Source organism: Canis lupus, chromosome 32 (genome assembly GCF_003254725.2).
Source record: "Canis lupus dingo isolate Sandy chromosome 32, ASM325472v2, whole genome shotgun sequence".
In the NCBI taxonomy this organism is placed as follows: domain Eukaryota; kingdom Metazoa; phylum Chordata; class Mammalia; order Carnivora; family Canidae; genus Canis; species Canis lupus.
In genome coordinates, this window is record NC_064274.1 from 26,323,048 (window position 1) to 26,350,412 (window position 27,365).

Here is a 27,365-nt window from a genome sequence, read left to right on the forward strand (position 1 = left end):
TGGGTGGCTCAGTGGTTGAGCATCTGCATTTGAGCATCTGAGCATTTGGCTGAGGGCATGATAATGGGGTTCTAGGATCAAGTCCTGCATCGGGCTCCCTGTGAGGAGCCTGCTTCTCCCTCTGCCTATGTCTCTGCCTCTCCCTGTGTCTCTCATGAATAAATAAAATAAAATCTTAAAAAAAAAAAAGTGTTTAAATGCCAAATATAAGTGTTCTATATGCCTAACTCCAAGAACTTGAGTATAGACATATATATAGTTTGAAAAAAATTTATTGATACAATAAAACTCCACATTAAAAAATTTTAAATTTACAAATCTCTCAAACTGACATGCCCTCAGAACCAATTTAAATTCAAGTAGTTCACAGGATTTACAAGGCAATTTTTTTCAGAAGACAGAGAAGTTTTACCATTACAACAAAAATGTTACCTGTGGGAGGGCACCATAATTCCAAATATAACCCTTGTGAGGGAAGATATTTGCCACGTAGCGTAGCTTGCCATCCTTTATATCTTGTTTAATGGGATTCAAAGGCTCCTTTGTGGCAATCTAAGCAGATCATGGAAAAAAAGAGGGAGCGGAGGATGAGACATGATTAATCCTATATTCAAATTGTATGTTTTAAATCTGCTACTACAGGCTAAATATTTATATTCCAACTTACTGATCAAAGATACTTTCAAATAAACTAAGCCAACTCTTATTTCTACTTTAGAGTATCGTGTAAGGAAAAAGTGTCCATAAAAGGAAACATCGGATTATATATTTTGGTACTCTATATTATATATGCACTTATTTTCAATGCAAATAAGAGAATGAAATGGCAAAAGGATAAAGATTAACCTACTTGCTATTTGTTACTAATCTGGGGTGTGTTATCAATCTTAAAATAATAAGGTTGACTTAAAGATTTTCATCAAGTAATTTTATTTCAATTACCTTTCTATAAAATATACTCAAATTGCTTTGCAAAAAAAAAAGTCTAGGCTATAAATAACTTAAGCCATTTTTTAATGAATACACACGGCTTAAAACAGGTAGAATCTCACCAATTCTTGATTATATACCTAATTGAGATAGAAAGTAGCCAGAATGCTAAAATGTTCTGAAGGAAGACCAAAAAAAAAAAAAAAAGAAGCTATTATTTTTACTCTTCCCTAGTAAAATATTAACCAAAACAATTCTACTAGAACCTGGTAAAAACAGACAACTCTAAATATAAATTCTGAAAAATATGCAGCTATCTAGCAATCCTTTTTAAAAAAATATTTTTTAATCTATTTATTCATGAGACACACACACACACACACAGAGGTAGAGTCATAGGCAGAGGGAGAAGCAGGCTCCCTGAGAAGAGCCCGATTAGAACTCGATCCCGGACCCCAGGTTCACAACCTGAGCCAAAGGCAGACAGACACTCAGTGATTGAGCGTCTGCCCAGGTGTCCCTCTATCTAGCAATCCTTAATTAAAATACTTGAGGGGCACCTAGGTGGCTCAGTCAGTTTTGCCCGACTCTTGATTTCGACTCAAGTTATGATCTCAGTATCCTAAGACTGAGTCTGCACTGGACTTCAAACTCAGCACAGAGTCTGCTTGAGATTCTCTCCTCTCTTTCTGGCCCTCATCCTGCTTGTGCATGCTCTCTCAAATAAGGAAAAAAAGAAAGAAAATCTTTTTTTCAAAAATAAAAAACTTCAAGTAATACTTGCCATCTCATCCAAAGCTATAGAAAAAAGACTTAAATAACTAAAGAAATTAAATGCCATAAATTAAATTTCACTCAGAACTATAAGGAATCTTAGCTAACTGAAGATATAATAAAATTCTGAAGGACAAAAGGGAAAAGTTCTTGATAGGTTCATGTTTCAAGGAAAAGATACAAAAGGGAAAAAAAAAAGGTAACCACGGGAACAGCAGATGCTCTTAGATAGCACTTATCAAGAGCTGGCCAGGAAAATGCTTTCATTCCTGGTAGAGTAAAATCTAAAGGACAATTTAGTCTTTAGAAACTAAACTTGATCAATCCCAAATGAATACATTTCAATTAAACTTGTGAACAAAATATATCTCACAATCTGTTTAAATAAGCCTTGAAAATTTTTATTATTTTCAAAGACAGAAGAGTTAAATAAAATTAAATAAATATGATATATGTATAACAAACTAGAGAGGCAAAAATGGAAAACATACTCTTTAAACTATAAATTCAGCTTTGAATAACATCTTGCTATTTGAAATTAGATTCAAAATCCACAAAAATGCTTTTGTTTTTATCATAAAGAAGATTGTTAACCATCCTAAATTCAAAATATTATGTTAAGCAACTTAAAACAAAGTTTTTATATCATTAATTATAATTTCCACTTGATCATAAAAGAATATATCCTTACCTCCATTTTAGCATTTGTCCACCGAGGTACTTCTACAACCATATTAAACAAATTCTGCAGTTAAAAAAATAAAGGGAGAGATCATCTTTAAAATTTTACCTATCTTTTATTTTATCACTTCTCTCTTACGCAAGAATGCTGTAGTTTCCTTCCCTACAAAAAATGCCTTAAATTTCTTCTGAAAAATTAGACAACTTTTCTAAAACACAGTAGAATTTAAGCCATTAGGTCAAGTGAATACTACTGAAGTGTTAGAAGTTGCTTTATTTTTGGAAATACGTTTGCAATATAGTGACAGAACTAGAATGGAGTCAAGAAACTTGTTTCAATTTTTATTTTCCAACTAAAACAGAAGTGAGAGACAGTATCCATTATGTAAGCTAAATGTCTCATTTTTCCAATCTGTAAAGTAAATGGAATAATCTCTGTCCTACTCACCATATAAGGTTTTAATAAAACCAATTATATAATTTAAATGAAAATACACAAAAATTATTATGAAGTAAAATATTTTGAAAATCATAAAGCAATATTTAAAGCCAAGTTATTATGATCATAATATAAAATTAAGGATATCAGCATAGGTAGATATCAAGTTTACAAAGAGTCAGACAGAGGCCTTTCTACATTTAGCTTGCTTATCTAGTGGTCTCTGATTTCCTAAAGTTACAAAAGGGCCACTGCTTCTTTTTATCATTTTTGAAATTTGCAGAGTGTTTAAAGCAAAAGAGACTCTAGTTCAATGGTGAGTAAAAATCCTTTCCCGGAGTACTTCGGAATGTAAATCTATAATTTCCCATAGTTTGGGCCTTACAAAGAGAAAGTCTCAAGGTTAAAGCTGACCTGCATGCTATTTTGATGTGAGTAATTAACAACTTAGCATAGCAAAGCAACGGCTTAATACAGTGCTACACCAAGTGTGGCCAAGAACCAAAGCTAATATGCAAGTTGATTGTTACTGATTCGTTTAGAAACATTTATAGCAATTTGATGGAGTAATTTTTAAGTCTGTTGAACTCTGAATTACAATTTTCTAATAATTCATTTTTACTGTATTTTTTAAAGTATATCAGTTCACAACAGATAAAAAATAAACCAAAAAGGGATCCCTGGGTGGCACAGCGGTTTGGCGCCTGCCTTTGGCCCAGGGCGCGATCCTGGAGACCCGGGATCAAATCCCACATCAGGCTCCCGGTGCATGGAGCCTGCTTCTCCCTCTGCCTGTGTCTCTGCCTCTCTCTCTCTCTCTCTCTCTCTCTCTCTGTGTGACTATCTACTAAAATAAAAAAAAATAATAATAAAATAAAATAAACCAAAAAAACCTAATCTTTTAGCACAGATCATTTGAAAAAGCAGTGATTGAATATACTTATTCTCAATTGTGCCATACATCAAAATCACCAGGATAGCTTTGATCAACTAAAAAAAAAAAAAAAAAAAAAAAAAAAGGTTTCCTAGGGCCCACCTCCCACATATTTTAATTCAATAGTTTTGGGATAGAGCCAGGGCACTGCTTATTTTTAAAAGCTCTGCAAGCAATTTTAATACACAACCAGAGTTGCAAACCTTTGGTTTTACAGCATTGCTAAACGATATCTGGGGGCTTTCTTAGTGAAACATGTATGTTATTAATTCAAAGAATGCCACTTAAAAAATTAAATATAAATTGAGCCACAAACGTAATGATGATTGTTAAGTTTTTCTGGTTAAGACTAAAGTTTGCCAATGACAGAAATGCAAATCCATAATGAGATAAAGAACAAAGCCAAGAATAAATTCTCAACAATTGCTCCATAGAAGTATGTCTCATACCTATCTTAGCAACCTTATACACAGTCTTGCTGTTGTTTCATTTTCTATGCTCTTTTATGAGGTACCCCAGCACCTGTTTAAATATTTCTCAAGTAGCTGTTAAAAAGAAAAACCTAAGTAAATGGCAGATGTTCACATAATTTATTCATCCCTGAAAGCCTGGCTATAAGAGAACAAATGCATACAGATGAATACTCAGAGGTGACAGAGAAGACCAGGCTAGGGACAATTGTTTTACCCAATGACACCTACCAAAACCACTCATAGCGACTTGAATTAGGCCAAAAGAACAAAAGATAAGGTTTGAATTTTAAGCCTGCAAACCATCTCTCCTTTATCATTTTTTCCTGATCTCTGAAGGGCGAATTTCAGCCTGCTTTTTTTTCTCTCCAGCTAAAATGTATATTACGCGTAATTTTTTAAAGCCAATGTTAGTCTGGTTATCCTGACATTATTGTTAATTATAAACCAGTAATGGTCTGCTGAAATATACTGGAAAATCAGAAAGATACACGGAGACACATTTCAAGTAGAAAGCTACATATGAGCAAGAACCATTTACTTCCTCCAAATGTTTTCTTTCCCTTCACTTTTCCCTTCTATTTTTTTTTTTGCAAAAACCAAAAAGAAAAACTCATAAGATGAAAAAAGGCAGTAACTTTTATATACTTTGGGAAAAAATGGGAGGAAATCACCCCTCTTTCCTCAAACTCTTAAAAGATCAAATAAACCTTGGATTTGATACTAAAAGCAAATGCAACAAAAGCAAAAATAAACAAGTGAGACCAACAAACTAAAAACCTTCTGCACAACAAAGGAAACCATTAACAACATAAAAAGGTAACCTATAAAGGGAAAAATAGTTGTAAATCACGTATCTCATAAGTATTAATATCCAAAACATAAAGAATTCATGCAACTCAAGAGAAAAAAAAAACAATCTGATTAAAATATGGACAGGGGATGCCTGGGTGGCTCAGTTAAGCATTTAAACTACTGACTCAGTTTCCACTCAGGGCAAGATCTCATGGGTCATGAGATTGAGCCAGGCCAGTGGGCTGGCTCTGCACTCAGCAGGAAGTCTGCTTGGAACTCTCTCCCTCCCCTCTCCCCCAATCCCATGCAGGCAAGCATGCATGCTCTCTCCCCCAAATAAATAATCTTTAAAAAAAAATGGGCAGAGGAATTGCATACGTGGTTTTCCAAGAGACACTGTCAAAAGGTACATGAGAAGGTGCTCAATATCACAATTATCAGAGAAATGAAAATCAGAACCACAATGAGATATCACCTCACAGCTGTTGGAATGGCTGTCATTATCAAAAGACAAGAAATAAGAAGTGTTGGTGAGAATGTGAAAAAAGAGGAATGCCTGTGCATTGGTGGGAATGTAAATTGCTGCAGTCACTATACAAAACAGTATGGCAATTTTTCAAAAAAATAAAAACAAAGCTATCATATGATCCAGCAATCCCACTTCTGGATATTTATCCAAAAAAAAAAAAAAAAAGAAAAGAAAAGAAAACAGGATAGTCAAGAGATATCTGCATTCCCACATTCACTGGAGGATTATTCAGAATAGCCAAGATGTGGAAACAATCTTAAGTGTCCATTAATGGGTGAAAAGATAAAGAAGATATGCTTAATATAAAATGGATTATTATTCAGCCATGAGAAAGAAGGAAACTTGCCACTTGTAACAACATGGCTGAACTGTTAGGGCATTATGCTCACTGAAATAAGCCAGAGAAAGACAAATACTGCATTGTACCACTTATAAGTGGAATTCTTTTTTTAAAGAAGAAGAAGAAGGAGGAGGAGGAGGAGGAGGAGGAGGAAAAGAAAGAAGAAAGAAGAGAAAAGAAAAGGCCAAAACTTATAAAAACTGAGAGTAGAAAAGCTGCTGCCAAGGGCTTGGGGTTGGAAAAAATGGGAGAAAATTATAAATAAACACACTAACTACAGACTAAGATCAGGCAGTCTCTGACATATGAATCATGTTCTAAGAATTAAATTTTAAGTTGGCTGTATATAAAATCAGAATCCCAGGGATCCCTGGGTGGCTCAATGGTTTGGCATCTGCCTTTGGCCCAGGGCATGATCCTGGAGTCCCAGGATCGAGTCCCACATCAGGCTCCCTGCATGGAGCCTGCTTCTCCTCTGTGTCTCTGCCTCTCGCTCTCTCTCTGTATGTGTCTTTCATGAATAAATAAATAAAATCTTTAAAAAAAAAAAAAAAAAAAATCAGAATCCCACTGAAAAAAAACTATTTGCAGGTTAATACACAAAGTCTCCTTTAAAGCCTCGAACCCTTCAACATCTATTCTCTCCCATCTAGGGCAGCGGTTCTCACACTTCAGTGTATATAGAATGCCCTGAAACACTTGTTCGATATGTGGACTAAAGAGTCCCCATCAGAGATTTAGTAGATATGGAACAAGCCCTGGAATCTGAAATTTTAACAAGTGCTCTATGTTATTCCAACATAGATGGTTTAAGGACCATTTTAATGGACACCAGTTTAAAATACAAGATGGATGGCAGGCAAAGGTGGTAGGGATTAAATAGCAGCTATTTTTGGAAGTAGATTCAAAGGCTGGGGTCATAAGTTTCAGTTAGAGTAGAGAAAAAAATGGAAATAAAGTTGAGGGGAAAAGAAGGCTGAGAAAGGTGGCAGGAAAAACTGTCTGGCATCAGCAAGATAAAAAGGCATCAACAGCATGAGATGGGATGACAGACATCAATCAAATGTTCTGGTCCTAAGTCAAGAACTATTAAAGGTTTGACAGTCACATATTTAAAAGATATATATAGAACACATGTATTTTAACATATAGTTGGTGTAACTTTTTTTTCTGCTCTATTCCCAAAAGACTTGTTCCAGAATTCTAAAACAGCCTCTCAAACCACTTTTTCCCTTACAATAAAAAAATGATACAGTGACCAATTTTCATAAGTACCTTTATTTTAGACTATCTACGATAAATAACTTGCTTCTAAAATCTGGGTTCATTTCCTGATTCTCTCTGGTTTTTCACTTATAAAATAAAATAGTAAAGAGGTTCCTAAAATAGATTCATAAACAGAAAGTAGAATAGCAGTTACCAGGAGCCAGACAGAGCACAGAATGCACAGAGTTAGTGTTTAATGGGTAGAGCTTCAGTTTGGGAAGATGAAGTTCTGGAGATGAAGGTGGTGATGGCTGCATATGTGAAAGTGCTTAATTACACTAAACAGCACACTTTAAAAATTGTGCAATAAATAAAATGGTAAATTTTATTTTATGTGTATTTTACCACAAGAAAAAAAGTGAAAAGATCAGATCAGCCTTAGCTGCCTTAAACAGATATTAGAAGAAAAGAAAACATCAGAACACACACAAAAATCTTGTAGGGGGGAAACTTTAGAAGCACTTTACAAATGCAAACTATCATCAAGGTCTTTAATGGACAATAGAAGTGACTCACAAAAATAAAAACCTTTAAATATACCTCATACTCATCACTTCGTGCTCTCTTTGTAGGAATGCCATTTTCCTATAAAAGAAAAAAATGGTATTTATAATTGTAATATCTCAGCAAAGAATACAGCTGTATTGCAAAGCAATGAAAGTAAGCCTACTACAGAAACATTCCATTACAGAGGCTGTCCAGAAACTTGACTCAACAGAGAACCTACCAAATGCTCAGCTCCTTTTCTCTCAGCATTTGCATTCCCAGTGCATGAGCATCAAAGTATTTCATAAGATAAATTATCAGAAAAGTTAAATCTCTTTCAAGAATATTTTCCTAGTTTTTATCAAATAAGCAAAGGCTCTTTGGTCTTTAAGGAAAGACTGTCACTTTCCAGTGATTACACTTAAAACAGTGATTTCATTATTGAAATGAAACTCTAGGGAGCGCGACTAACAAGCCATGAAAGTACTCAGCTGCACACCTCCTGCCTGTAAATTCCACCAAGGTGTGATTACTATGCCAACCATCAAGCACTTTCAAATTAAAACAGAATATGTGACGGATTGAAAAGAAAAATTATGCCACTCACAAATGCTAACACTTACATGTAACTCTCACACACCAAAAAAACCACTAACGAAGGAAACAAAACAGAAAAATGATTATTCCCAGTAGGCTGTGAAACATTATTTCTGTTCCTAAAATACCGCATCCCGAAGTACAATATGCAAGAGTTCTAACCATCATGGTTGAGGATGGAGGAAACCTAGTCACACAACCACCGTGCGTACCGATCTCCACATGTCCAGAATTCACTAGCATATCCTGTTCTATTTTGCCCTGTCCTATTCTCAACTCTGACTAACCCCAATCTCATATTCCCCAAAACCTACTCTCCTAAGGCAGAATATCATGCCCACTGGGATATTTCTAGTCCACTCTTTGTTTCAGCTCCCCATCTACCTACTAGAGGATTCCCAAAAATATTATTATTTTGTTAAGTAAACAGATTTTGTCATGGTACACCCCCACATGAAGCAGCTGACCAGTTCCTCCTCCTTTCATTACCCTATGCCAGTTTTATAGCACTTCACATTACTGATCCACTTGTTTTCTGGTTGTCTGTTTCCTCCAATCAAGTACAAATTAGATCTATGACTCTCTTATTCACCACTGCAACCCTAGTACCTGGAATGCTGTCTAGCTCCTAATGCTGCAATGATGTTTGCTGAAAGAATAAATGAATAAATTAATGCATGAGCTTTTGGCCAAAAGCAAGGAGAGGTGTTGGAAGATATGAGATATTTGGGTTGGACTGTTCTTTGGCCAAAATAAAACACACGGACACACAGACAGACAGACACACACACACACACACAGAAAAATGGAGTTCTTTCTGCCCTATCTTTGGCTTCCTTCTCTCTCCAGATTATATGACCTCCTGTCCTGTAGTTGACTACTACTTAGAAGTAATGAGCTGGAAGGATTACAGAAGAGCAATTAAGAATACCACCTTTGGAGTTAGAGCACCACCTAAATTCATATTCTACCTCCCACAACAGACAACAGATTTGTGACCATGGGCAAAGTACTGAACCTCATTAACAAAATAAGGGTTATAACTGTAGCCCTAGCCATACTCAGAAAATGCAAGTCAAGCTCTCAGTACACTGTTTGGATAAGCCCACCATGAGCATTTAATAAGTCTTCACTATTATTCTATTGCCATCATATTGACAGTCCAGTCCTTTGAAGGGCTGGAAGGCAGCACAAATCCTACATCACAGTTCCATATCTTCCTCCTGTAAGGATCCTATTCCCATACTAATTCTAATTCATGAAGGAGACTTACTATCCTATTATAACTGTTGTCCTTCTTGACTTCCAACCACATTCTTTCGTTTCAAGATGCTTCCAAAAAGCATTTTGTGATATTAGAATTATATATTTTCACCCCCAAAACAAGTTAAGACAATACCTCTGTTGAGTCCACCTTCAGAGGAATATCATGAAAGGGGGAAATGTAGTGACCAGCTACATTCTCTGCAAAGGGAAAAAACAAAAATAAAAATACAGAATTAAAGCAATAGACTATTCCATTCTTCAGAACAATTATATCCTTATCCATTTTTAAACTTTTTAAAAAAGCTATTAAAGATTTTTCAAATTAATCTAAACTCCCAATTTAAAGTTTAATTCAACTTTTAAAATTTGCCCCAATAGGATGACCAAAAATAATAAACCAATAAACATTTTGGTTTGCCAAAACAATTTACAGTTGACTCTTCAACAGTGTAAGTTTGAAATACATAGGTCCACTTATACAAACTTTTTTTTTAAATACAAGTGTAAGTTTGAAATATATAAGTCCACTTATACACTTTTTTTAGATACAATGTAGTACTGCAAATATATTTTCTCTCCCTTATGATTTTCTTAATATTTTCTCTAGCTTACTTTCTCTTTTTTTTTAAGATTTTATTTATTTATTAGAGACAGAGAGAGAGAGAGAGAGAGAGAGAGACAGGCAGAGGGAGAAGCAGGCTCCATGCAGGGAGCCTGACATGGGACTCCATCCAGGTCTCCAGGATCATGCCCTGGGGTGAAGGTGGCGCTAAACCACTAAGCCACCTGGGCTGCCCTCTCTAGCTTACTTTACTATAAGAATACGGTATATGATACATATAGCATACAAAAATCTCTGTTAATTGACTGTTTATGTTACTAGTAAGGCTACTGGTCAACGTAAGTTATTAGCAGTGAAGTTTTTAAAGGTTTACACAGACCTTCAACTGTGTGGTAGGCAGTCGTCCCTAACCCTGTATTGTTCAAGGGTCAATTGTATTTAATCTCTGTAGCTTAAAACATCCAAAGCAGAAAATGTCTAAAACTAACACCCAAATATAAAAAATCTCACTTTTGAAAAGAAATTCATTAATAAGTGATTGGATTAAAACTGATCTCAATTTTTCTGAGGAGAAACCTAACAGGAGAATTCCCAGTTTCTGTCTACAATTCACATGAACAAAGATGTAAAGATCCTACCCAATTAAAAGAAAAGAAACAAATCACTTGTTCCCACTCAGTGATAAGAATGCTTATATTAAGGTAAGCTTAAAACAAAAATGAACTTTAATAATAGAAAATATCTTATCTTCATTGCATATTTTAAATACTTCTAATAGCATATATTATTTAAACAAAATAAAACAACTTAATATGCACTTTTATTGGAATGCATCTCTTTCCAAAAGCTGGGCTTAGTATAGCCATAAAATTTTTTCAGTTTATAATTTCCTAAGTCAGGGTATGTTTTATTTCTGGCCTGCTACCTCTTTGGTAGAATTTTCAAATTCAGACTTTAAAAATATTTTAACAAAATAAACATGGACTGGCTGACAGCCCATTAGCAATGAGTACACTCAGCGCCCAAATCTTGGTTTCCAAATACCATTCTCCAATAAAAAAGAACTAGGGACTTCTTAAAGAAGGCTGGGACAAAGAATATACAAGATAAACCTGATGGATCCTGTAGTACCAGCAAACAAGTGCTGAAAGAAACAAAAGGTTGGTGGTATGTCAAAAGGAAATGGAACCAACATATAAGAGATCCCAAAGGCCAAAGATGTAAAAACTGAGCAACAGATTAATATTTGATTATAAGCCAAAGTATAAAATAAATACACATAAGACCACTCCAACACAAATAAATGCATAGATAGATAGATAGATAGATAGATAGATAGATAGATAAAGGGGAAGAAACAAACCTTCCTTATAGAAAAATTCCGATACACACACACACACACACACACACACACACACACACATCTGTCCACCCTCCAAAAAGTAGAGCTTACCCTGGTCTCTCTGCATATAGACTGGACTTAATGACTCACTTCCAAAGAACAGAACATGGAAAGGGGGAAACAGTAATATTAAATAGAGAACTCTGGCAAACAGCATCCTTAGCCAAATGATCAAGGTTACCATCACCAGTGACAAGTCACATTGATAGCATGTACCTCCTGATATGCTGTGATGAGAAGGGTACTCCATTTCTGCTGTATTTCCCCCCAAAACCCATAACCCATCTCATCATAAGAAAGACAGCAGACACCTTAGGGACATTCTACACCATAGCAAACAGTTACTCTTCAAAAATCTCAAGCTCATAAAACAAACAAGGAAATACTGAGTAATTGTTAGACTGGAGGGGAGGAAGGAAATATGACTAAGTGTAATGTGGTACCTTGAACTGGATCCTGGAACAGAAAAATGACATCAGTGGGCAAACGAGTGATTTCCAACTAAAATCTGGAGTGAACAATAGGTATCAATGTCGGTTTCTTTTAACAAATATACATTGGAAATGAGAAACGTTAATATTAGGGAAAGTTTTGGTAAGAGATAGATACACTGGAATTCTGTACTATCTTTGCAACTTCGCCAAATCAAAAATTATTTCAAAATAAAGTTTAAACAAAAACAAGCCATGCTTCAACCCACTAAAATTAAAGCATATAACTTAATGGCTCTGGCTTCACCAAAACTGTATTTCTTCTTCTCATGCTCTGTAGGTTTTCCTTAGCACTTATTTTAGTAATACACCTTGAAAGAAGGTGTTTTTGTTGTTTGCTTTTGTTTGTTCTGTTATACTCTGTACTGGGTCCCCGGCATCCAGAAAGTACCCAGCACTTAGTAGACATTCAATAAATATATTTCTACTACTGTTTCATTTTTCCCTCCAAACAGTTCATGAAACTTTTCTTTTCCACTCTAGCAACAAGGTAACTTCTGAAGGACCCATTCACAAGGTAGGATAAAGATGAGAAGAAGCACACAAGTGGCAAAGTATATATAACCTTGCTATGATCTACAAAGTTCTTTTTCATTAGTTAAAAAAAAAGATGCACCTTTAAAAATAACCTTTTGCATATCAGATCAAACTTCAAATTCTGAATTTGCCTGAATTTGAAATCATCTATGAGCACAAGAAACAGAATGATCAGTGTGTTTCATGATTATTTACTTTTCTATAAGTAACACAGTACTTAAATGGGTAACATTTATTTTCTATTAAAATATGGCAGTGGGAATTGAAAATGATACAGTCACTTTGGAAAATACTTTGGCAGTTTCTGATAAAGTTAAACATTTGATCCAGAAATCCTACTGCTAAGTATTTGACCAAGAGAAATGAACTAATGTTCCAGGAAAACCTCTAAGTGAATATTTATAGGTGGCTTTATTTAAAATCGTCAAAAACTGGAAGCAAACTAAATGTACAGTTAATGGATAAGTGAACTCTGCTACAACCATAGAATGGTGTTTTGCACAACGAATGATATATTAGTGCCCAATAAAAAAGAATGAACTATCAATATACACAACAAAATGGATAAATCTAAAATGCATTATGCCATGTGGAAAAAGCTAGACTTAATTCCATTTGGATGACCTGTTAGAAAAGGCAAAAGTATAGGCATAAAGAGCAGGTCTGTGATTGCCAGGGGTTGAGGGTAGAGGTTAAAGGTGACTAAAGAGAGACCACATGGAAACGGTTTTGGAGTGATGAATTGTTCTGTACCTTGATTGTGATGGTGTTTATTTTTTTTTTTTAATGTTTATTTATTTATGATAGTCACACAGAGAGAGAGAGAGAGAGAGACAGAGACACAGGCAGAGGGAGAAGCAGGCTCCATGTACCGGGAGCCCGACGTGGGATTTGATCTCGAGTCTCCAGGATCACGCCCTGGGCCAAAGGCAGGCGCCAAACCGCTGCGCCACCCAGGGATCCCTGTGATGGTGTTTAAACAATCTATATTCTATCAAAACTCAGAACTGTTTACAAAAAAAGACTGAATTTTATTGTATATAATATTAAAAATAAATAAATACGAAGCAAAAAAAGAGGTTAAAATATGTATAAAAGTATAAATGTAATAAGCTCTTGTTCCAATGAACAATTACCAATCTGTGATTCTTTTCTCAGCTTTACGTCACCAAGGTAAGGTAGTTTTGAGGAAAATACAATCTTTTGGAAGGTTTTGTCAACTTTTGAGACCTATCACTGTGATGGGAATTAACAATAATCTCAGCTTTAAGAATTCAGAAAGTTGCACAAACCAGGGAACTTCATTATTAAAATTGAGGAAATTAAAAAAAATTAAGGAAATTTAAGAAATTTGGCATAATAGCTGGGATGCCTTTGTAATTAAGAATAAATGATACCTCCAGCACACTGATTTGCTGTTAAATTTCTCTAAAGATCCAATGCTCTTGTTAACTGGACACAAGCCCCAACAAACTTATTAAGATGAAAGCCATGTTACTCCAGCCTGAGGAAAAAATAGGACCAGCCTAAGTTGTGATCACTAAAAGCTAAAGATGAAATGTGCTGAGGTATCTATCTTTTTAAACCAGGATCTAAACATGATATTCAAATACTATGGTAATGCCAATACATGGGTTTAAGTTGTTATCTAACTGGCATCTTGGAAAATTAAGAGTATTAGCAAGAGAATGGTCCGACTCAGATAACAAATACCTACTAGAAGCCATTTGGATCACAAAATAAACAAATGAAGAAAAAAGAATAGAAAGAATTACATCCGCAAAAATAAAATATGGCTTTAGATGTCAGATAATGATAATACTTTGATGGGCAATATACCAAAAACTCACACAGAGCAATGAATACAGAGACCAAGAACCCGACTTCTAGTTACTGAGCTTGATAAAGTCACTCAGTTTCTCTGGAACTTAATTTTCTCAATTTTTTTCAATCAAGCAATATGTAATTTAGTTTGTAAAAGGTAGTGTATTAGATGTCGGAATACAAAAGTGCTAAAAAGTGAGCTATGCCCATAGCCAAGACAGGGCATGCACTGCATCATCCACATCAGTATCATCCAGTAAGTGGAAAGACAAAGGAGTCCTCTTGGCATAATCAGGAAGCTAATCGTTGACCTAATGCCGAAAGGAAGGATTAGAACCCATTAAAGTTTTCTAGGGTCAGTGCTATTTGTATACTAGCATGCTCCATATAGAATATTGAGACTATCTAAAGGTAGATTTAAAGATAGGTGCCGTCTATCCTGACCTTCTATAAAATGAAAAGGGTAATATATATTATACACATGAGCCATAGACAGAGAGATGTGATATATGTAGCAAGCATTGGAGTAATGTGTGCCACTTTGTAAAGTTGACAGACTATAAAGCACACAGTATAGACAGCCCTTTCTCAGAGCCTCAAAATAAATCAGTGATAAATCCTGAGTTAGAACTTCATTATTTGAAGCTCAGACTGGTTGTTTCTTTAGATTTGAACCAAGCTGTTGCTACCAATTTGCTTTTTAAAATTGCTCGTTTGCTGTTTAAACAAAGCAATTTATGTTCATAGTTAAAAAAAACTCTGTCTCCACCTCTCTCCAATCCAGATTCACTCTCAGAGCAAAATTTTTAACTTTAGGTCTAGTGATTATCTACATAACTCCAAATAATGTTTCTATCATTAGTTTTTACCTTATCAATTTTTGAAATTATCTACTGATTCCAATTCTAAGAGATAAGTTCATTAGTTCATTTGACCCCCAACCTATTCCTCTTAAATTTTCTAATCTTAGTACTTTAGACTTTATTCCTTATTCCACCAAACACACTATATTTGACCCTACCAACTGGCTTTTTTACCTCATTCCCTTCATCCTTCTCTCTCTGAATTTTTATCTTCTTCACTTTTATTTTTTCATTTCAAGGTTGATATTCTATAATCATACTGAATTTTCTATGCTCTTCCTATTAGTATATTTCCAAATTTTTTCTAAGAATAGGAAAAACCTGGAGTGTTTGCTAAACAGGTCTCTGGACCTTCCATATACCTAGGGAATCAGAATCTTAAGAAATCTGGATAACTAGATTTTTAACAAGCACCCACAAATACTTCTTACACTGAAGTAACTTTGAGAAGCATTATCTATGTATTGAGTTTTGGCCAAGTATAATGTTTTAATTAAATTTCCTCTCCTGTTCAGCTTCTGTTTTGACTTGTGCTTCTAATTATGTTTCCTTCATTGTCAGTCATAATCATAACTATAAATTATTCAAATGTCTCACAGATTCCACAGACTATGGAATTCTCTCTTTACACAAACAGCTCCGTTTGGAAATCTCTATCCTCTAGCTGCAATATGGACTGGATTTTTTTGGCATCCTAAGACTTTGTTTCTTTGGTCTCCAGCTTAGATCTGTTTTCTAGATCCCATACATTCATCCTTTTTGTTTTACTTAGTTGTTTTGCAGGAGCATATCCCTAACTTACATTCTGTATGAAAGGATGCATATAAGGTAAATTTCCCAAGTCCTTAAATGTCTGAAATGTCCTTATTTGGTCTTCACCCTAGATTGATGGTTGCCTGGGCAAATTCTAGGAAGAACATTATTTTTCTCTCAAAACTCGGAAGGCACTACTCCAGTCATTAAGCATTCATTTGTGCTTGTAAGTCAAATCCAGTTTGATTCTCATTCTCTTTCACGTGACCTGTTCTCTCTCTCTCTCTCTCCTGCCTCATGCCCTAGGGCTTTCAGGATCTTCTTTATAAAAGCTTCAGTTTTCTGAGATTTTTATAATGTGTCTGGGACTCAGAAGACTGAGATCCCAGAATTCTTAGATCTCTTCTACTAGCTCTTTGGTAATGAACTCTCCATTCCTTCTGGCACTCATATTAGTCCAATATTGGACTTCCTAGATTAAATCTCCTTGTCTCCTCTTTCTACCTCCTTTTTCTGTCTCTTTGGCATCGTGTTATACTTTCTGATAGATTTACCTTATATTCTAACTTTCCTGTATTAGTTTTCCAGGAGTGCCATAACAAATGATCACAAATGATCACAAACTCGGTGGCTTAAAACAACAGAACACCATTTGTCCCACTATACCTTCTACTGAGTTGTCTTTACAATAACAATATTTTAGTATGTCTGTGATTATGATTTCCTCCTAGCTTCCTCTTCCTCTTTAATGGATACAAGAGTTTCTAAAATCTCAGAGACACTCATCAGACTTTTTAAAATTCAAATTCTCTTCTTTCTACTTTCTTTTGTTTTTTCTTTTTTACTATTGATAAAATTTCCTCAAATTCATTCACATGCTATTTAGTGGACACGTAAGTCCTGGGTATACAAATTCCCTATTCTTATGGAACTTATATTCTAGTAGGAGAGGCAGGTATAGAAGCAATGAATAGGACTATATTCTTACTATATTGGATACAATAAGCCCCATAAAGGAAAACAAATGAGGTCAAGAAAGGAATGAATAAGGGAAGGGACAAAATTTAAATGGAAAGGACAGGGAAGATCTCCCTGATAGGTAATATTTCAGTACAGACCTAAATAAAGTAGGGAAGCAGGTCAAGCAGGTATCAGGGAGGAACACTGCAGAGGCCAGGATGGCTGGAGCACACCAATCAAAAGGAAGAGTGGTAAGCAAAGAATTCAGAGAGGAAGCCCAGTATTAGGTCACACAGGACTTTGTATACCGTGGTGAATATTTAAAACTTATTTTGAGCAAAATGAAAAGCCACTGGGGTTTGAGCAGAGCCTGGACACAATCTAACTTACATTTTTAAAAGGATCAAGGTAACTTCTGTGTGGAAAGCAGTCTACAGGGGGACAAGGTGGCAGCAGGGGAAGAATCAGGAGGCTACGACAATTGGTCAAGTGAAAGATGGATAAAGTGGCAAGGATGGGAAGTAGAGAGAAGTGACTATCTCCTAAATGTATTTCAAAAGCACAGCTGAAGGGAGAAACTACTAAGCTAGAAGTGGGGTTAAGATAAGAAAGGCACCAGGAAGGATTGCTAAGTTACTGACTGCAGAAGTTGAGAACAGAAACAAGTGAGTGCGGAGAAGAATCAGTTTTGTAGGGGGATCCCTGGGTGGCTCAGCGGTTTAGCGCCTGCCTTTGGCCCAGGGCGTGATCCTGGAGTCCTGGCGTGATCCTGGAGTCCTGGGATCGAGTCTCGAGTCGGGCTCCTGGCATAGAGCCTGCTTCTCCCTCCTCCTGTGTCTCTGCCTCTCTCTCTCTATCATAAATAGATAAATAAATCTTTAAAAAAAAAAAAAAGAATCAGTTTTGTACATGGTAACCTTGAGTTGTCTCTGAGACATTTAGGTGGGAAGACAATATGTTTATTGGATGTGTAAATCTTGAGTTCAAGAAGAGATTCGGGCTGTTACAAATCTGGGAGGCACAGATGGTATCTAAAGCTACGGGACTGAAAGGCATCACTTAGAGCAATAGCTATGGACAGCAAACTTTGGTCCATGGCCTGTTTTTATTTGTGTAAATACAGTTTCCTTGGAACAAAAGCCACATTCATACTTTTATTCTCTCTGGTTACTGTTGTGCTACAAAGGCAGAGCTAAGTAGTTGTGGCAGAGACCCTACGGCCTTCAAAGCCTACTATTCACTATCAGGGCCCTTTACAGAAAACATTAGCCAACTTCTGTCTTAGAGAATAAACAGATATGTGGGCTAAGTACTGAGCCGTGGGGCATTTCAAAAGTTGAGTTCAGAAGTAAGAGGATCTAGAAAAGGAGACTGCTGGAGAAGCCATCAAAATAAAAGAGTGCTGTCCCAGAGACAAAAAGAAAAAAAAAAAAAAGTTTCAAGGAAGACAAAGTGATGACTGTGAAAGGTTCTACTGATAATTCATGTAAGATAAGAACTTAAAACTGATCATTTTCTTTGTCACGTGGAAGTTGCATTTTGACAAAAGCAGTTTGGTAGAGTAGTAGTGAAAACCTGACTAAAGGTGATCCTTGACAATTTGGTTGATATTTAAGATTACACTAGAAAAACTGATGTGTACATGGGAAAAGCTTATTGAAGGGTCAGCTTCCCAAGGAGACATATGGGTAAGAAGTTGGCTATTCCACTGGGAGGTTTCTAAGTGAGAATGCAGAGAGCTCTGCTGGAGCAACACCGCTATTGGGCGTCTACTTTCCTCTTTCTTCAATTTCTGTAGAAGAAACCAGCCCATTCCACAAACCCCAAACCTGCATGATAAACATCTGTGTGCTATTCCATAATAAAAGTTACATTAACTGCCCCCGCCTCCTGTAAAGCACCACATCCCACTCTCATCCTCCTCTCTCCTATCTGACATCAACAAGCCCACAACCACTCTGAGTTTATGCAAAGCAGTTTGGCTTCTTCTTATACTACAGACCCTTCAGCACATATACTTAAGGTGGTACTTCCTCCACAGTTTCATCAATAACTGCATCTCCGACTGTTCATCAAATTCTATAAATATTTTGAAATCTCCAGCTCTGATGAGTCCTCCTTATTTGTTGTTTCAGGATTATCCTTTTTTATTCACTTACTATCACTATAATAGGATATTCACTAGAAGGAAGAGCAGACAAACAATTGTAGTCACCCTTGCCATCTTGTCTCAGTATTTCACTCTGTCAAAAATAATAAACTAATTAATTCTTTCAGGCCCTTCTATATACACTGGACATGGCCAATCAAGACTTTCCCTTCAACTAGACTAAAATGAGATTTTATTCTATTATTTTGCAAATTATCTGTATTTTTCTCTCATAACAGCAAGTTGTATTAGGATGAAAGTTTATTAATGGTAGTAGCAAGTGAGATAATTGAATGGAGTGCAAAACTTGTATTTGATAATATGTATATACACCAAACAGCTACATGTATGCCAAATACCATCATACTACTGCATATCATTACTAAAACTATTTATAGAGATTCTTACTAGAGCCTTAACAATGACAAACACCAAATAAATACAAATAAGTTTTCAATGTTCACATAATAACCATTATGTTCTATATATATAATTCAAATTCTGTGATATGAGCCAACTTAAAAAAACATTACAGGAATTCATACACTTCAGACTCAAACACATATTGTATGGATTATTCTCAGGAAATTTTATTACGTCCAAATGTATGGTACATTCAATGGCAGATTCCATCACCTACTCCTCAAATGATGTACTCAAAAAAAGAAAACCTACAGTAATTTCAACTTAAGCATACATTATGAATGATACAACAAATTCATTTTAAAGAACTATAGGATTCATTCTCATTCCAAATAAAAGCAACATGAATTACCTACAGCACAGTGTCTCTAAGTGAACCAGTCACCTACACTATGTAACAAAAATGCAAACTATGAAAAGCATAGCTTCAACTCATTTTTTTTTAGAAAAACGCAAAAAAAAGTGTTTTGTTTTTTTTTTTTAAGTGAGAGAGTGAAAGTGGGGAAAGAGGGGGCAGAGGGAGAGAGAGAGACAATCTTCAGCAATCTCCATGCTCTGCATGGAACCTGATGCAGGGTCCATCTCAAGACCCTGAGATCATGCATGACCTGAGCCAGTATCAACATTATCAAGAGTCAGAGACCCAATGTATTGAGCCACCCAGGTGCCCCCATGAATTTTCAAGTTATTAAGAAAACAAACAAGGACATACAGACTATCAAAGTAATACTGACATGCAGTACCGCCTTTGATCCTATATAAACAAGTCTAACTTCATTATGATTTCACAATTCAGAAGACTGCAGGGCAGTATCCATTAAAACTGAGATTGGGGGCGGGGGGGGACCTGGGTGGCTCAGTGGGTTGAGCAACTGACTCTTATATTCAGCTGAGGTCATGTTTTCAGGGTTGTGAGATCGAGCCCTGCAAGGGGCTCCATGTTCAGAAGGGAATCTGCTTCTCTCCCATTATTTTTACCCTTCACATAATATGACAAGACCTTTGGTCTTCTGTCTTGAAGTCAAAAGGAAAAAAATGACATTTATTAAATATTTACTATGTGCCATGTGTGAGACACTGATAAATCTTACACACTTGATCTCATTTAACTGCCACAGCAATTCAACATTAGTCGTGCTATCCCTATTTTGCAGATGAAGAAATTGAGCTGAGGGATGTCAAGTGATGCCCAAGACAGTCAAGCTAGGCCTACCATCTAAGTGTTTTGACTATTAGTCTAAAACTCTTTGATACACTTGTTTTTTAGAAGTTTCAGAAATCATCTCACCCAGCACTTCCTCAACTGAATTCCATGAAACTCTAGAGTCACTAAGATATTAACAAATGTTCTGAGAGATAAGGGCTCTGGAGTTCAAACGTTTAGGACAAGTTACTTTGTATCAGAATTTCCCAGAAAATGTGCATTGTGCATAATTTTTATATGCATAGTTTATTATGCACATTGTGACTCTCTAAGAAGGTGATAAAATGGGAAGTGTTCTGCTCACTTATCAAATACCATGAGGGACTGTGTTTAAATATTCTATGGAAAAAAATAAATAAATAAATAAATAAATAAATAAATATTCTATGGTATGTTTTTGCTCAACTCAGCACACTTTGGAAAATGACCATCTAGTCCAATCTCCTCTTTCCATGGTTTAATAAAATTGAGATACAGATAAATGACTCAGTCAAGGCCACAAAGGAACTTAATAAATGGCCAAGGCTGGTACCAAGGAGATCTGATGATTCCTGCCAGGACACTCTTTCCCCTCTATCATCCTGTCTCACTTCAACACTGTTTCTACAAACTCCAACACCAAGGAAAACCAGGGGAAAAAAAGTATTAAACCTATCATTTACTCTGGTTCTTCTGAGTGGCAGTATAGAGAAACCATTTACAGAAATGAAGCTCAAAATGGTCTACCTCTGAGTGTACTGGTATTTCAGAGAACTGGGATATATTTGGAAATGTGGGAAAAGATTCCACTGTAATAATGCTGAGTAACACTTTTCAGCCAAGTTGTGCTACATTCAGGTTTTTCTTTTTGTTTTTTTTTTTTAAAGATCTTATTTATTTATTCATGACAAATGTATTGAGAGAGAGAGAGAGAGAGAGGCAGAGACACAGGCAGAGGGAGAAGCAGGCTCCATGCAGGTAGCCCGACTTGGGCCTGGATCCCGTGACCCCAGGATCACACCCTGGGCTGAAGGCGGCGCTAAACCACTGAGCCACCTGGGCTGCCCAGGTTTTTCTTTGAAGTGCTGTAGAACTACACCCTAGTCCTGCATTGCCAAAGGTCAAAATATCCAATTTGAGACCATTTTTATACGAAACTATTTGTTCAGTTTTCCTCTTACTCTTTTACCTTAAAGGGGCTTCCTTTCACTTTGTCCTCCCCTGCCAGCAAGCAGTAAACAGCCCCAAGCCAAGCATGCCCCCTGGCGGTTTAGATCAGGAACTGCGTAATGTGACATCCCTTCCAATTAGTAGCTCACCTCCTGGGCCCTCCCCCAAACCACACTCTTCTAAGAATTCTTACCCATTTGCTTCAGTAAAACCTTCTCTTTTCTATCATTTATTCTCAGTGAAAAAAAAAAAAAAAAAAGCACTTTTGGCATTCTAGTTACTTAAAAATCGTCTAAGTACACTTGTAGCTAAAGAAACAAACCACAGTGAAAGGCCAATATAGCCTTGGAAATGCACTAAGAGAAGCCTTGCCCCAGGGGAGAATGTTAGAATACTTAATATTTATCCAATGCTTTCGAGGATAATTGGCACTGAGAAGGACCTTGAAGATCACTGCTAGGTCTACTGCATTATTTTACAGGTAAAACAAACGAACAAACAAACAAAAAACAAGAAATGAGGGAATTACCTGCCCAAATAACACAGAGTTCATGGCAAAGTCAGGATGAAGGCCTAGGAGTTGTCATTTCAAAGCCAGTGCAATGTCAACTAGGCCATATGCCCCCGGCTCCTCAAGAGTGTTTTTCTTATCAGTTAACATTCAAGTAAAATATTTTTTAGTGTTTACATATTTTTCCTTAATTATTTATATGGATATTATGGCTCTCTTGAGAGCAGGGCCCATAAATCTCCTTAGTGCCGTGTCTAACAGTATCTAGCACGCTTCATAAATATTTACTTTCTTCATCCATTATTGCTGTACTTATTGCAAATCTAGAATATTTTCCCCATGTTATGCGTTTAGACGAGCTAACAACCTAACTACCATCTCACAACACTCTTTCTACAGGAAACTGTGCCCCAAATTGATGGGGAACAAAAGGCTAGCTGAGGACAAAGCAGAAGCTCACACCCTGCAACCCCCCTTCCCCACCCCTACCCCACCCCCGGGCGTGACATTCCTCAGGCACTCCTGGATGCCCTAAAGCTAAAGGAAAGGAAAAACAAATAGTTAGCTTAGAGCTATTATAGTCCTAGAGACGGGAGTCTCCCACCATTTACAAAATGCCTTAGTGACTTACAAGAAAAAAGCATCCTTACCTAAATTCCAGAAGGAAACTCCCTACTGTCTTAATGTTAATGGTTTACTAGAGAGAAAAACAACCTTAACTTGACTATGGCAAGAGCTCCAGTATCTTCTAGGTCCTCTTTAGCATATGAAAATCCTTTTGAAACTTCCCTTTCCTTACCTCCCCCAACTCCCAGATACATGATCAGCTACCCCTCAAAGCCCAGGACAGCAGTCCTTCCTGCCCCAGGGTCCCTCTCCGTGTTTTCATAAAAACCACCATTTTGGACCAAAGATGCCTCAAGAAATCTTTCTTGGTCCTCGCTTGGGATCTCACTCCTACCAAACCTCACCTATATTCCAAAACTACATTAAAATCATCACACCATACATAACCTACTGGAACACATTCCATTCAGAATTTGGGACGTCTTGATAAGGGTTCCTGTCCACCACCTGATGAGTCCTGACTGAACAAGAACGGGAAAGAACATGTACCATAGGGGGAAACAGCAATCAATTTTGAAGACCCTGGTTATTTTAGCATCAGTTGCACTCATAATCGCAAAGCTATACTATCTCCGTCTTCTCTCCCATAAAATACTACTCTTCCATCCTAAGTTCGTGTAAGAGATGTCAAGCATTTTGTAAATCACAGGTATCAAGAATGATTACAGGTATTACTTATAATACCTGTAGTATAATTTATATTGTGGACGCTCTGACTAATCACCTGTAATATAATTGATATTACAGGCACTGACTCATCACTTTCCATACGCGTTATCATGAAATTCTTACAGCCCTGTTTTACAGATAAGAAAAAAAAAAAAAAAAAAAAAGCAAGGCGTGGCAGGTTAAGAAAAAACTCGTCCGGGGTCGCTCGGTCACAGAGCTAAGAGCTGGAAACTTCAGGATTCGAGCTTCGCTCTGAAAGCCTCCGAAGCTGGTGCTCCTAAAAGATGGGAATTAAGGCAAGAAAAGGTTTTACAGGAAAAAAAAAAAAAAGGGGGGGGGGGGCGCCTGGGTCGTTCAGTGGTTGAGCGTCTGCCTTTGGCTGAGGTCGTGGTCCCCAGGTCCCGGGCTCGAGTCCTGCATCGGGCTCCCGGTGCATGGAGCCTGCTGCTCCCTCTGCCTGTGTCTCTGCATCTCTCTCTCTCTCTCTCTCTGTGTGTGTCTTTCATGAATAAATGAAATCTTTTTTTTTTTTTTTTTTTTTTTTAAAGTACTACTCCGTTCAGGGCTCGGAAATCAGTGAGGCACGAAAGCAAGTCTTCCAATCTGGCTATTGTCACCGACACACAGTGGAATGTGTGGGCGCCAAGAAAAAGGAGCATAAGTGACGGCGACCTGGGTCCTTTCCTGACTCAGGAAATCGCCGCGATCCCTGCACCTCGCTTCGCGCCCCGGGCCGCGCCCGTCAGAGGAGACCCGGGCCTGGGGGTGCAAACACGTGACCATCAATGCCGGCGTCCGGGAGCGGGTCCCTCGCGGGAGCCCCCGCCCGCCCGCGCCCCCGCCCGCGCCCCCAGAACACGCGCTGCTCGCGGCCGCCCGCCCCGCTGCAGGGCCCGGGGGAGGCGCGCCGGGCCGCGCTGTCTTCCGGGAGCCCCGCGCCGCAGCGGGGGCGGGGGATGGGGGGCCTCGGCCGCTCCGCCACCCCCGCGCGGCCGGGGAAGGAGGGAGGAGGCCGCTCGGAGGCCCGGGCCCCACCCCGCGCCTCCCCTGCGCGCCGCCCGCCGGGGGCCCCCCGCGAGCTACTCACGGAAGAAGAGGCGGTACCCGGGGGAGCGGGGCCGGCCGCGCTCCTCCGTGCGGTACGAGGCCATGGCGCGGTGCGGGCCAGGCCCTGCGCGCGCTCCCCGGGGCGCGCGGGCGGCAGCGGGGGGCCCCGCGCGCCAGCCCCAGCCCGTGCGCAGGAGCGGCAGGAGCGGCAGCAGCGCGCGCATGGCGTCCGCGGCGGTCGGGCTCCGCGCGGGGCGGCGCTGGGGGGCCCTGGCCCGGCCGCGCGCCGGCGCCCCCTACTGGCCGGAGCCGTCACTCCCGCCCGCCCTCTAGGGGTTCCCCGTGGCCGCGCGGCGGGGCGCCCTGTGCCCAAGCGAGGCCAGGGTTCAGGGCTGAGCCAGAGAGCGTCCAGCACCCCCGAGGAGCTCACGGCCACGTACTACCGCGTATGTGCATTCGTGCCTTCGCTCGTGCGCTCACTAGTCACTAGCACAACAGTATCCTTATTATGATGATTCAATATCGAGGGATCGTGCGCAGCCCGGGTGGCCCAGAGCTTTAGCGCCGCCTGCAGCCCGGGCTGTGGTCCTGGAGACCCGGGATCGAGTCCCACGTCGGGCTCCCTGCATGGAGCCTGCTTCTCCCTCCGCCTGTGTCTCTCTGTCTCCCTCTCTTTCTCTCTCTCTCTGAATTAAAATATATATATATATATTTTATGCATATATCTATATATATATTGAGTGATTGTTCTGTGCCAGGCACTGGTCCAGAGCCCGTCTAACGAAGGAGACAAGCTTTACACCCACAGAGACGTCGTCGTAAGACATCATCAGACCTTGTGAAGATTTGACCTTGACGCTGACTTCTAGAACAACAACAACAACAAAAAAATACATGAGTAACTTCAAACGCCCTCTCCTTCCTTCATAAGGCTTTTTCCTACTTAACCCAACTAGAGGCGATTTATCCTTTTAATTAATTAACTTATCCTTCTGACGTTTTCACTTCTACAATGGCACTTAATGAGCCAGACACTCAGGAATTAAGATTTAGCGTCCTTGCAGGATGCAGCAGCCTGCCCTGCGTATAATGGCTCCTTTGTTGTGGCGGTAAACTGCTCCTGGAAGTCCCTTTTACCAAATCTTTCTATTAGCATGTGACATTTTGATTATCCACTTTACAGAAAAACTTGGAAGAAACAGTTTTCCAAAGGCAGTATCTCCACTTCATACTCTCTCCCCATTTCAATTCAAATATGCTTCCTCTACCTTCTCCAGATCACCAGTGACCTCTGGTCAATGTGAAGTCCAAGTCTTACAATAAATCTTTCTTTACCAGAAGAAAGCAGTAAAAAATAAATAAATAAATAAATAAATAAATAAATAAATAAATAAAACATCTAAAGAAAATTAAATGTTATTCAATCTGAAAGTGAAAGCAAAAATAGCAATTTTGCAAAAAATAGGCCAAAAAAAGTGCACCTATGCTCTTTGCAAAAATTAAGTGGAATGGTTTTAATTAAAAGAGAAAGCATCTTTTGGGGTCCTTCAGTGGCTCAGTTAGTTAACTGTGCTATCAGCTCAGGTCATGATCTCAGGGTCCTGGGATGGAGCTCTGCATGGGGCTTCATGCTCAGCAGGAAGCGTGCTTCTTCCTGTCCCTTTGCCTGTGCTCTGCCTGCTTGTGTGCTCTCTATATATCAAATAAACAAATAAAATCTTTTAAAGAGAGAGAAGGCATTTTTAAAATAACCTTTTAAGGTACTGTAATAAAAATTGGCTTCTAAGTGAAATGTTAATATACACAATGAATACATAAGTTCATGAAAAATATAATTCTAACTTAAAATCCTGGCTCTTGCAACATAAGACAAACATATTTGCAAATATTAATTTATATTAAGTCATGATATGGATCTGATTTTTTAAAATTAGTTGAAACAAACCTTTACTTACAAAATCTGCAAACAGAAATCTTACCAAGATGGTTCTATAGCCACCATATAACTCTGCATAGGTTAATACTTACATCTAGATGGTGGTCAGAATTTTGATCAACATAAATGTCTGGTTGTAGGTGATATAGGGCTCTCCCATGTGAGAGAGCCAAGTTATTTCTATTTGTTACTCTTACGTGTTTAATTTCCATTGCTAAGGTCACCCTCATAGTTCAAAATAGCTGCTACAGCTCCAACCATCACATCTTCATTTCACCTAGGAAGAAAGAAAGAAAGAAAGAAAGAAAGAAAGAAAGAAAGAAAGAAAGAAGGCTGTGCCCCTTCCCTTAAGAACACATCCCAGAAACTCTAACATTACTTTTATTTGCATTATATTGAGCAACACTTAGTCTACTGGCCACAACTAACTCTAAACTAGCAGCTTTTTTTCTGAATCAACAGAGGCCTAGATAAAAACTGGATGTCATACTACTACAGAAGAAAGGGAAAATGAATATTGGAGGACAACCAGCAGTCTGCCACAAATGACATTTTCTTTCCCTATTGTCCAACTTCCTTGGAAAGATCTGTGAGAATTCTACATATTTCTACTCCAACTATGAACTGGGTTCACGTTCTTCCCAACTAGATACCTGGCTTCGTTCAATTTCACCAATTACTTCACGGCAGTTAAAATTAAGAGACTGGTTTACCCAATTTCCAGAAAGGATCTCTGGGAGATATTGTCAGT

The 27,365-nt window shown here is 38.1% G+C and overlaps 1 protein-coding gene across 5 annotated transcripts in view; it reads right to left on the reverse strand.

Moving 5' to 3' along the window:
- Window positions 1-24,930, reverse strand: part of PPA2 (inorganic pyrophosphatase 2) — an 81,603-nt gene extending 56,673 nt beyond the window's left edge. The window contains exons 1-5 of one of the 5 annotated variants that reach the window (XR_007407852.1): window positions 24,719-24,930; window positions 9,641-9,705; window positions 7,675-7,743; window positions 2,396-2,449; window positions 433-552 (exon numbers count right to left, since the gene is read on the reverse strand). Coding sequence is in view for 4 of the 5 variants with exons in the window: in XM_049105094.1 (XP_048961051.1) it covers window positions 433-552; window positions 2,396-2,449; window positions 7,675-7,743; window positions 9,641-9,705; window positions 24,719-24,902 (492 nt within the window). In the remaining variant the exon portion in view is untranslated. The remainder of the gene's footprint in view (window positions 1-432; window positions 553-2,395; window positions 2,450-7,674; window positions 7,744-9,640; window positions 9,706-24,718) is intronic. The other 4 variants (XM_049105094.1, XM_025422710.3, XM_049105095.1 and 1 more) reach the window with 4 other exon arrangements.
- Window positions 24,931-27,365: the final 2,435 nt, after the last annotated feature.